Below are 12,088 nucleotides of genomic sequence, written 5' to 3'. Positions count from 1 at the left end.
ACACAAGCTGGCTCCAGCCTCTTTTTCCAGAACTACTTCACATTATCCCCTTTACATACTCCACAATCTAGCCAAATGGTCCATTGTTGTTGCTGTTCCTTAAGCACTTCATTCCCTTCTCCTACCTATTTACCTTTGGACAGGTTATCTCTGATCTTCCCTCACCTCTGGCTTTTGGAATTCCTTATCTCTATTAAAACTGAACATACCCATTTCTTTCCATTGGAGGGTTTTCTTGATTCCCCTCAGTTGTAACTGCTCTCTGGCATCCATGGAATTAATTTGTGTCTATTCACATTTACTTATCTGGTTGTATGTTATTTTCCCTTCCTAGACTCTAAATTCTTTGAGGTCAGGGTTGTTCTTTGTTTGTTTTTTTTTCCTCCTTCATTTCACCAATGCCTAGCATTATGCCTTGCACATAATAGGCACTTCAAGAGGGAAACCTTACCTCACTAGGCCTTTTTCAAATACCCTTCACTAACAAGGCAGAGTAATACTGCTATTTGTAATCATAACTGAGGGCTTCTTTTGCCACTGTATTTCCCCCTTGATCTTCAAGGGGAAAACTCCATGCTGTGTACTTCCTTTCTGTTTCCAATTAATTTGGTTACAGCATTAGATAAATTGAAAATGAATTTTCCCTGAGGATATATGTGGTAATTTTACTCATCAGCCTATCAAAACTCAATGTAATTTTGTTGTGGTGTAGAGTCACTAAATATCTATTCTATTGAAGATAATGTATATCATAATTAAACATTGAAGCAGACATTGTATAGCATAATAATTGACTAAATACTTAATTTATTAATTCAATAATATCTGCTGTTTGCATACTTATGAAATGTATACATCTTTGCACGCAAATTATCTTATGTAATAAAATACAAGAGATGCAAATATGTCATATTTCCATTGTCTAAGAAAAATGATGGTTTAAGGGTTTTTTGTTTTGTTTTGTTTTCTTCTGTTCTTAACAGATCCAGCAGCATGATGTGGTTGATAGAGGCTCAGCCTTATATTTAAGGGAGCCTGGGTTCAAGTTCAGTATGTGACACTGGCTATGGAGCTATGGGTAAGTCACTTAACTTCACATTGTCATAACTGTAAGTTGCAAAGTACTTCCTTTGGGGAATGAATTTCCTCTCCATGAGCTCCCTTCAGCAGGGAAGACATCCAAGCATGAGCTCATGATGACTGACTCTCTCTTTCTCTGTATGTATGTATATGTGTATGCCTTCATAGTAAGAATTCCTGTCTCTTTTCTATTCCTCCTCTAGTCTCACCATCTGGTAACTTTACACCTCTGCTCAAAATACTTCAACAGTCCCTTACTGCTTCCTCAGTAAAGTTAATTTTATTTTGCTGTGTATTCAAGGTACCTCCAATAAGTGGGTACCTCCATAAGTGAGTACCTCTCTACTTTGTCAGATTTATTTCATATAATTTCATATATTTCATGCTCCAACCAAACAGAGCCCAGAGAACCCCACACTTTCCTATTTCCAAGTCTTTGCTCACTCCATTCTTTTATGCTTGGAATAGTTCTGCAGTTAAATTCTGCTAATTACTGTCAGGCCAATTCACAGGTCATCTCCAGTAAGAAGCTTGTTCTGATTTCTCCAGTAATTAGAGAGGTCCTTAGACCACACAGCAAATGACTTGTACCTCACTTACTGAACATACTTATCATCTATTATGTGGTATCATCACTATCATGATAAGTCATTGTGTAATGCAGGTGACTATAGTTTCTCTAAGGCTATTATGCTAGTGGATTCGTAATTGAAAAGTCTTACCAAGATAGAAGGGATTTGCATGTGTCTGTTATCGGAGGCCCCACTTAGTCATGTTTGGAGAAGTTAATGACCATAATACTGGTCACCAGTCCTTTTAGGAAGGTGTGGGATGGAATGGACAGAAGCATAGCAATGCTTGAAAACATCTAATAACACTGGAACTGGAGGGTGGGGGTAGAGACATCTTGATGTTCATCAGAAAAAGGAGTACCTATTCATATGAAAACATGGATCACTGAAATATTGAAGAAAATATTTTCTACCACAATTATCCATATGTTGTATCCCTCTATCAGACTGTAAGCGCCATAAGGGGAGGACACATGCCTTATTTGAACTTTGAAATTCACACACCACCTACCACAGTGCTCTACAAACTGTCATTGAATAAATTTTTGTTGAAATGTTACCCGAGAAAAATGAGTTTTTACACTAGATCTCTGAGAATTGTAGTAGTAATAAAAATGACAGCAATAATAACAGCCATAATAACAATATGTTAGATTTACGTAACCCCTTTTCTCCTTAGAACAAATTCATTTCATGAATGTCACCACACTGATCCTGCTAGCATCATTGTGAAACCAATAATGATAAGTTTTCATGGCCAGTTAATTAATAGGTGGACAGTTGTGATACTGTACAGTTTCACACTACACTACACCTACATCTATACTATACTACACTACTTCGGCACTATAGATAGAAACAAGACCTGCATTGCATAATAAAGCTAGGCCTAATAAACATCATTCAGCCTCTAGCCTAGTATTAATATACCAGTCTTAGAATGCATTATCTCATTGGATACAGTGACCAGTGTCCTTGTACAGCAGAATGAGAGATTGTAAGTTTACAGAAAAGGTAAATGCAAGGGTGGAGTCTTTTCACCTCAGTGGGCTCCAGTTTCTATATCTTTCCATGACCATTGACCAATGTCAAAAAATCCCAACTGGTCAGAAGAATCATGAGGTACATTCCTCCAATAAATATGTTAATAAGCTCTATTCACTGCCCTCCCATATGTATGTCACATTGTTATTTTTTTGAAAGATGATTTATTTGGATTCTACTAATCCCACATTTGTGGCAGTTTGATTAGGCAGGGCTTAATTTACCTTTGCATTATCTATAAAGAAAGGATCTGCTAAGCTAATCTATAATGTAAACAAGATTGCCAAAAGGGGCATGTTTAGCCTGCTTAAGAGAACAGACATTTTAAGGACTTTGGTGCATTATTGTCACATAAAGGGATGAGTCTCTTAAAGGCTTTCTTCATGCACTCATTCAAAAAGCATTAACTAAGTATCTATAACACGCACAATGTAGGGATAGCCCTAAGGGGTACATGGACAAAAGCAAAAGTCCATGTCTTTAGGGGGTTTACATTCTATTGGGTGAAAACAACATGTACACATACAAAGAAAATTAAGTAAAAAAAAGTATGTGTATATATATATATATATGTATATAGTGTGTATATACATATATGCACATGTATATACATATACATATATACATATATACACACATACACACACACACACACACATATATATATGTAAGACACATAGTAATTTCCTGCATGAGATAGTTTTCAACCAAATAGGCTTCCTTTGGTCTAGAAGGCAGCACTTGAGCTGAGTTTGAGAAGAAGCTATTTACAAGGTGAGAAGGCACCTAAGAAGTCAGTGAATTTCAGGCGTCAGGAATAGCTGATACAGAAGCAGAGGCTGGAGATGGAATGGTCACTCCCTCCCTGGCAGCCAGAGACATTCTCTTATCTGTAGTTGGTCACTAATGGGTTACTTTTGAATCTTTTGAAACAAGACAGGCTAGGCAGGTATATTGGTAAATGATAGGTAACTAGATTACCAAATTAAAAAAAAAAAGGTACAAAGGACATGCTTTTAATTAACATTTTTCTCCTTTACTTTCTCAACTCAATCAACAAAACTATAAATCAAGCCTTGATTTGCAGCATTTGCCAATTTCTGAGGTATAAATGCTCACACTAAAAATTTAACAATCCAAGGAAGGCATTAAGAGCTGGCTCCAGCAATATCCCTGAGTCTAGGACATAACACCCTGGAATGGAATACAAGAGAAGTAGTTATAAGTCTAGCTCTTCCGTTAGCAAATTTGGCTGAAACTTAGAACGTGTGATGCAAAGTAAGGTGAAATAAGCCTGAAAAGCTTGTCTAAAACCAGATTGTAAGGGCTTTAAACACCAAACAGAGGAGTTTGGTTTTTATTCTATAAGAAAAAGGAAGCCATGGGTGTTTTTTGAGCAAAGGAGTGACATGCTTTAGGAATATTGATTATTGATTTGGCAGCCATATGGAGAATAAGGTGGAGGAGAAACAGTTTGTAGGGAAACCAATTAGCAGGCTATCGCAAATAGTATAGGTGAGAGGTGATGAGGGCCAGAACCGGAATAGTAGCTATGAGAGTGGAGGAAAACTGATAAATATTGGTCATATTGTCAAGGTAATTGGATTAATAAGGCTTGGCAACTAATTGGACAGGAAGAATGAGAGAAAAGGAGACAATGAATGAATTAACAGACATTTCTTAAATACCGACTGTATGTTCAGTACTGAGAATGCAAAGTCAAAAAATGAAACATGTTCTGCCTTCAACGGGTTTACATTTTATAGGAGTAGGAAAGAGGACACAATTCAAACATATGAGGTCTATACAAAGCTAATGAAGAATAATCTAGAAAGGACCCTAGTATCTGGGGAGATAAGAAGTTTCAGATAGAAGGTAGAGTTTGGATGCAAAAAATGAATTTTAATGTAAATAAGGCCATGTTAATGTTAATAAAGGGATCACCAGGTGTTAATACATTAGCACACTATCATTAACACCTACCCAGGGGTGGAGAACCTGCAGCCTTGAGGCCACAAGTGGCCCTCTAAGTCCTAAGTGCAGCCCTTTGACTGAATCCAAACTTCACAGAACAAATCTCCTTAATAAAAGGATTTGTTCTGTAAAACTCAGACTTTTTGACTCAGTCAAAAGGCCACACCTAAGGACCTAGAAGGCCACAGGTTCCCCACCCCTGTGCCTGCGGCCTGGGTCAAACCCTCATCATCTCTCGGTTGTAACTGAAAGGATCTGGACTTTGGACAGACAAAAATTGGCCACACCTCTGGAGGCATTTAAATAGCTAAACCCTGGCTGGTGACTTTGTCCAACCTTCCCTCACTTAAATCCAACTCACTTGTATGCATCTCTTCCCTAATGTCATGATCCTCTTCTAGAACTAAGGACAAACAACAACCCCTGTGAGGAGTAGTAGGACTACCCCAGTGGATCCAACTAGAACTAGCCAGTTGGACAACGTTGTTCCTTCCTTCTTCCTTTCTTCCTTTCTTTCTTCTCTCTGTCTCTCTCTGTCTCTCTCTGTCTCTCTCTGTCTCTCTCTCCCCTTAAGAACCATTCCTCTTCCCCTTCCCCTTCTCTTCCCTTCCCTCTGTCCATATTTAGTAAATTCCCTTAAGGGAATTGTATCTTACACTTTCCAGCTGGTGCTCTGCCCAAAGGAATGTAAATTTTCATCACTGAAACCCTGGAAAGATATCTTGGGGTTTACCATCTGGATCTTTGTCTTAAGGATGATGCCTTTAACCCAAATCACTCAGGCTCTCATTAATTTTTTTTTAATGAGGCAATTGGAGTTAAGTGACTTGCCCAGGGTCACACAGCTAGCAAGTGCCAAGTGTCTGAGGCTGGATTTTATAGGAGTAGGAAAGAGGACACAATACATACATATAAGGTCTATACAAAGCTAATGAAGAGTAATCTAGAAAGGACCCTAGTATCTGGGGAGATAAGGAGAAATTTCAGATAGAAGGTGCTCTATATACTGCCCACCTAGCTGCCCCTGGCTCTCATTAATTGACCAATAAAAGGTCCCAGGCCAAGCCCCACTTGGTCATTGTTTGGACCCTGATTGGCTCAGAGTGAACGTAAATGGCGATTGTTTCTGTTTTGGCCAAAACCCTGAGGATCTTCTCCTTCTAGACCAGTTTGGTTTTTTTGTTTTTGTTTTTGTGTTTTTTGGGGTTTTTTTTTTTTGTGCCTAGGTAACAGAGACCATTCTCTTCCTCATTTCTTACCTGAATGAGTGTTGCCTCAGTCAAACTGAGACCTGTTAAAGAACTTAGCTTAAAAAGGCCAAGGTCTCCCACTGGATCCAGGGCCATCTCCAGTTAACCTGATCTATATATTGGACCCAGGTGGTTGGGAGGAGAAAGTGAGACTGGCCAATTTGCACAGTCCTCCCTCACTTAACTTTCTCAACTGTGCCTCCTCCTCTTCCTCTCCTTTCCTACTATCCGTAAATATTTCTCTATTAAAGATAATAAGGAAAGGAAACAGTTTTCCTAAAACAGTGTTAGGGTAACAAATTATTAAAGGGTAGAGTAAATTCAGCATTAAATGAAAATATTGACCACAAAAATAACTTTTTAAAGGCAGCAGAATACGTGACACAGTTGGAAATGTACCAAGAATTCTGTCTTCTCTAGAATTTATACCTCTTAGAGCACTAATTTCCTTATTTTTCTCCATTTTGACATTAAACTCTATCTTTACCTCTTTTAAATATGACCTAGTCCAAACATTTCTCTCCACCTCCTTTTTAATCTCTCTCCAGCTGCTGAAAGCAACTCAGGATACAGAGGTTTTCCCCCAAATCCTGCCTTTCTCTGACTAAATGGCTGCCCTTCATCCACAGTTTTCTCTTCCCCTGACAGCCATCCCCAAGCCATACATGCACTTTACATAATTTCTATTTTCATTTTACAATTCTATTTTCATTAAAGCTCAGTAATCATATTATTTTACTCCAAGGAATTTGGCATGAAAAATAAACTATATGAAATTAAGCTTTGCTAGTTAGTTTTACTAAATCAAATACGCTAATAGCATTAAGCTTCCCCATTCAGATTACAATGTCTTTTGTGTATGTGATTTTTTTTTTAAATTGAAAAGCTCACCTTAACTATGCCACGAATGTGCATTTTTGCTATCATCTCCGCAGTGTAGAGAAACATCAACAGAGTATCCAGGGTAAAGGTGACATACTGAAGAGGGGGATAATGCTCGAATGTCTTTGGAGTGTTCATACAAACTGAAATGACACTGATGATGGCACAGATGCGCAGCAAAGAATGAACCCACTGAAAAGAAAGCAGTTATATGATTTTTAATTTTAATTCATCACATAATGTACTATTCAGTGTTCGAAACTCGTGCTAAATACTATTTACTATTATTTAAATAATATTTTCTCTTTTTTTTCTTTCTCATAGTTTTTCCCTTTTGTTCTGATTCTTTCACAACATGACTAAAGTGGAAATATATTTAATATGATTGTACATGTATAACCCTATATTGGATTGCTTGCCATCTTGGGGAAGGGGAAAGGAAGAGGAGAGAGGGAGAAAACAATTTGGAACTCAAAATCCTTACAAAAATGAATGCTGAAAACTATCTTTACATGTAAATGGAAAAAATAAAATACTATTAAGTGGGGGGAAAAATTAAAAATTAAAAAAAGAAACATGCTAAAAAAGCAAGACATTTGAAAACAGACAAATTCCAAATTTGACAGATTGTAAACTGTCTCATTATTACGTAGAGGAAATCCAGTTAAATTAAAATCTATATATAGATTTTCTTTTGCCTTTTTAGCATATTTCACATTAATGATATTCATATATCATTATATATACACCTTTCAAGTGTAATCTGTTGATACAATGGGTAGAGTGCTTGATCTGGAGATAAGAAGATCCAAATTCAAACATTGCCTCAGACATTAACTAATTGTGTGACCCTGAGCAAGATATTTACCATCTCTTAGTTTCTGTTTCCTCACCTGTAAAATGGGCATAATATGAGTTCCTACCTCCCAGGGTTGTTGCAAGAATCAATTTACAGAACATATGAAAAGTACTTTGCAAAACATAAAGTAATGTATAAATGCTAGCTATTGTTGTTACTCCTTTCCATACCCTTTTATTAGTATATCAGGCATTCTTTTTTTTTTAAATTACAGTGTTTTTTCAATGTATTTTCTTTATTTCATTAAATATTTTCTAATTACATGAAAAAAATTTGATCGCCAAATTCTCTCCTTTCCTCCCATGTCCATCCCCTCTCCTTGAGAAAGAAGAAATTTATATCAATTATACAGGTGATGTCACACAAAACATTTTCATGTTAGTCATATTTCAAAAGAAAACACAGACAAAATAAAAACAAGAAAAATGTAGAAAGTAAGAAAAGTATGCTTCTATCTGCATTCAGTTCTCTCTGGAAGTGGATAGCATTTTTCTTTATGGGTCCTTTGGAATTGTCTTGGATCATTGTCTTGATCAGAGTAGCTAAGTCTTTCACAGTTGATCATTGATAGAATTTTGCTGTTACCATGTACAATGTTCTCCTGGTTCTGTTCATTTCACTTTGCATGAGTTCATATAAGTCTTCCCAGGTTTTTCAGGAAGCATCCCCTTGTCATTTCTTATAGCACACTAGTATTCTATCACTATCATATACCATAATTTGTTCAATCATTCCCCAATTGATAGCTATTCCCTCAATTTCTAATCCCATGTCACCACAAAAAGAGCTGCTATAAATATTTTTTTGAACATATAGGTCCTTCACCCTCTTTTTTGATTTCTTTGGAATATAGACCTAATAGCAGTACTGCTGGGTCAAAGGGTATGCACAGTTTTATTCCCCTTCGGGCATAGTTCCAAATTGATCTCCAGAACGATTGGACTACTTAACAACTCCACCAACAGTGCCCTAATGTCCCATTTTTTTTGGCATTCCCTCCAATATTTGTCATTTTCCCTTTGTGTCATGTGAGCCAATCTGATAGGTGTGAGGTGTATCTCAGAGTTATTTTAATTGACATTTCTCAAATCAGTGGTGATTTAGAGGATTTTTTTCATATGACTATTGATAACTTTGATTTCTTCTGAAAACTGCATATTCATATCCTTTGACCATTTATCACCTGGGAAATTGCTCTTATTTTTACAAATTTGGCTCATTTCCCTATATATTTGAGAAATGAGGTCTTTATCAGAGAAATTTGCTGTAACTTTTTCCCAGTTTCCTGTCCTTCTAATTTTGGCTACATTAGTTTTGTTTGTATAAAAGCCTTTTCATTTTGTGTAATCAAAATTATCCATTTAAAAAAGTATGATGTGTTTTCAAATTCAATCTCATCCCCAACTATCAAAAGAAATAGAATTATCTTTACCTTTGTCCAAAGGAAATAAAATCTTTCTGAATTAGAGAAGCATCAATCCTTTCCCCCAGGTTCTGTCCCTTCTCCTGAGTCAAGAGAAGAGTGAATCTCCTGGCTCCCTTTAGGAGACACATTATATTGCTACACTTGAGTAGTCCTGAGCTAAGGATTCCTTTCCTACTTGTTTATAGAGAAAGCCACAGCCACAGCCTCAAAGAGCTGAGAAGTTCAACTCTAGGCTTGTGGCCCCTTAAAATGTATGCTAAGAGTTATGTTACTTTCATAACTTACTTTGAATAAAAAGATTCAAAGAAAAGAAGTAGAACTTTAACTCAAAATAAAGAAAAGAAAGAAACAGTAATTGTATATCAACTGATGATACATAGAAAGATATTAGTAACTGTGGGAGTTTATGACTCCTGTTCATTTTCTTAAGGCACTGAATGGCTTAATGTGAGAAACTTTTTAAAAAGCGCCTAATAATTAATCTTATCTGTATTTTAAGCAAGCCCATTTCAAAGTATTAGTAAATGTATCATTTCAACAAAATGAAGAAAACATAGAACACAGTCACAGAACTGTGATGTGTAGATGACAAATTAGTTTCTTTTCATTAGCTCTTTTATTTTTAAATGTTATCCTCAGCGACAAAACCAGTTTCTTGGTCTGGCAATATGCTGACACTGCAGTATAAAATAACACTCCTAGTAAAAATAGAAGTGCTTGTCAAAACTTTGAGGAATCTCAGATACTGACAGACTGGTGAATGGGCTATGATTTATAATATTTTTCTGTTATAATATTTGCATGAAGAAAATAATAGTGCTTGTGTTCATACAGGGTAAGTCACCTATTTCAACCTTTTTGAAGGGCTGCCTTCTTCTTGAGGGAGTCTAGAAATATTTCAACATAGAGTAGTTTACAAACACAGTGTAATGTAGATCTTCCAATTAAAGGTACCAATTAGCCAAAATGCCACTAGTGTGATACAGTGGAAAGAGTCCTAGATTTAGAGTAAAAAAGTCTAAATTTGAATCCTAGCTCATTCACTCACTGCCTATATATTTGGAACTTCTTATTGTAATATATGTAAAATGGGTACTAAAGAAAGTTTTCTCTTACATGATAATATAGTTCTTTTATCCCACTATTTCAAAATAGTTTATATTATAATTACTGATACCCCACCATATCATTAATCTTAAAAGTCAAATTGATACTTAACTTTTCTCTGGTTCTGAGATACATGCATATGCCATCAAACATAGCAGATTATTCATATTACTAAATTATACACACGTATCTTACACTCTCATTCTCATCAATTTAATTAAATTGGTTACTACATGCTTTGATGTTGTTATGTCCTATCTTATTTATTTTTATTCTGCTATGGATTCTATAGTGTAGAAAAGGGACTCTGGATCTAAAATATTTAATCATCTTTCACAGTTCAGGAAATGTACTAATAAAAATATATAGTAACTTGATAAAGAAAATAAACTTTCCATGTTTGGAATGCTCACCCTCCTCTGCTCTAACTACTGGCCTCTCTGGCTTCTGTTAGGTCCCAACTGATATCCTGCCTTCTACAGGAAGCCTTCCCAAATCCCTCTTTTAATTATTGCCTATTTATCCTGTCCATAGGTTGTTTTGTATATACTTGTTTGCATGTTGTTTCCCTCACTAGATTGTAAGCTTCTTGAGGGCAGAGACTGCCTTTAATCTTTTTGTATTTCCCCAGCACTTAGCACAGTGCCTGGCACATAATCCTGGACTGTTGGTACCATATCTTTCTTCCATTAGCATGAAAATTAAACATAGCACTTAATAAATGTTTGTTAAATGAATAAATTTATTGAGAGGGCAGTTTATTTGTGTCTAATGGTATCACTGCTACAGAAAGAATATTTTTAAAAATCTGAGCAATTCAGCTTTCTAATTCTTCCTAGGTAGAATATTCGGAGTAATTTTTTTTTTACATATCATGTGAATTGTTATGAATTTCCAGAACTTGAGACATATTAACATTCTCATTTAATTATGAATTCTCACTTCAAAGCCAAATATAAATGATCCTGGATTGCTGGCACCATATCTTTCTTCCATTAGCATGAAAATCAAACCACCTGCACTTTTTTTAATTTAGAAAGCAAATCAACCACAAAACAAAATACAACTTACTGGTTTGTTAATCCACAATATATCTGCATTATCGGACAAAGATTCATCAGGGCCAAAGTCTGTAACTGGCTGGGCTTCCACCCTAGAACTCTGTTTCCTTTTAAGCATGCTGAAATTAACTTTGGTCAGCTAAAACAATAAAACACCCTGGAAAAGAAAAGAGAAAAATAGCACTATTTAAATCAGTCAGAATTGCTTTTAGTTCATAAGACCAATAAGTTAATTGCAACCTAGATGTCAAGTATTGGCCCTGTCTATTGAAGAACAGTGAATGTTAAGAAGTACTTCTAGATCAGAAGTGGTTTTTGAAGCTTTTTGGGTATCACAGGTTCCTTTGGTAGTCTAATGAAGCCTATGAACCCACTCTGAGAAAAAAAAAAGTTTTTAAATTCATAAAAGACTTAGAATTACAAAGGATACCAGTTACATTGAAATGCAGTTATCAAAAACATGTTTTAAACAGTTCACAGAACCCCAGTTAAGAAACCTGCTCTAGATATATGTTTGTACATCTAGTTGGGGTCCAGTCAATAGAGTAATCTTCCATAAAATTTTCTGATTAACCTATGGCTACAACTAGGGGAGAAATGTTTTTTGGACAGAAGTTTGCTCCTACATGCTGCCAATTCCTAGTGATAATCCCTTTTTAGTTATCAAATTTTGGGGAGCTACCTGAGTTAAATATCCTTGTTGGACAGTCCAGTCTGCCAGCTATGAGCCCACTGGAAAAAAGGACATCATCTCTTTTACATGACATCCTATCTACCAACAAATAGTGAAGATGGAGAGGGCCACTTGCATTCCTATCCTTAAAACCTCAAAA

At 36.0% G+C, this 12,088-nt stretch overlaps 1 protein-coding gene across 2 annotated transcripts in view; it reads right to left on the bottom strand.

The window, feature by feature from the left end:
• NALCN (sodium leak channel, non-selective) overlaps window positions 1–11,373 on the bottom strand; it is a 502,028-nt gene extending 490,655 nt beyond the window's left edge. For both annotated transcript variants that reach the window (XM_027854084.1, XM_027854085.1), the window contains exons 1-2: window positions 11,266–11,373; window positions 6,812–6,994 (exon numbers count right to left, since the gene is read on the bottom strand). In XM_027854084.1, the coding sequence (XP_027709885.1) occupies window positions 6,812–6,994; window positions 11,266–11,373 (291 nt within the window). The remainder of the gene's footprint in view (window positions 1–6,811; window positions 6,995–11,265) is intronic.
• Window positions 11,374–12,088: the final 715 nt, after the last annotated feature.

The sequence above is a fragment of the Vombatus ursinus genome, unplaced genomic scaffold (assembly GCF_900497805.2).
Source record: "Vombatus ursinus unplaced genomic scaffold, bare-nosed wombat genome assembly UNPS02010304.1, whole genome shotgun sequence".
Taxonomy (NCBI): Eukaryota; Metazoa; Chordata; class Mammalia; order Diprotodontia; family Vombatidae; genus Vombatus; species Vombatus ursinus.
The sequence above is the reverse complement of the archived record's forward strand: the minus strand, read 5'-3'. Positions and strand labels throughout refer to the sequence as shown.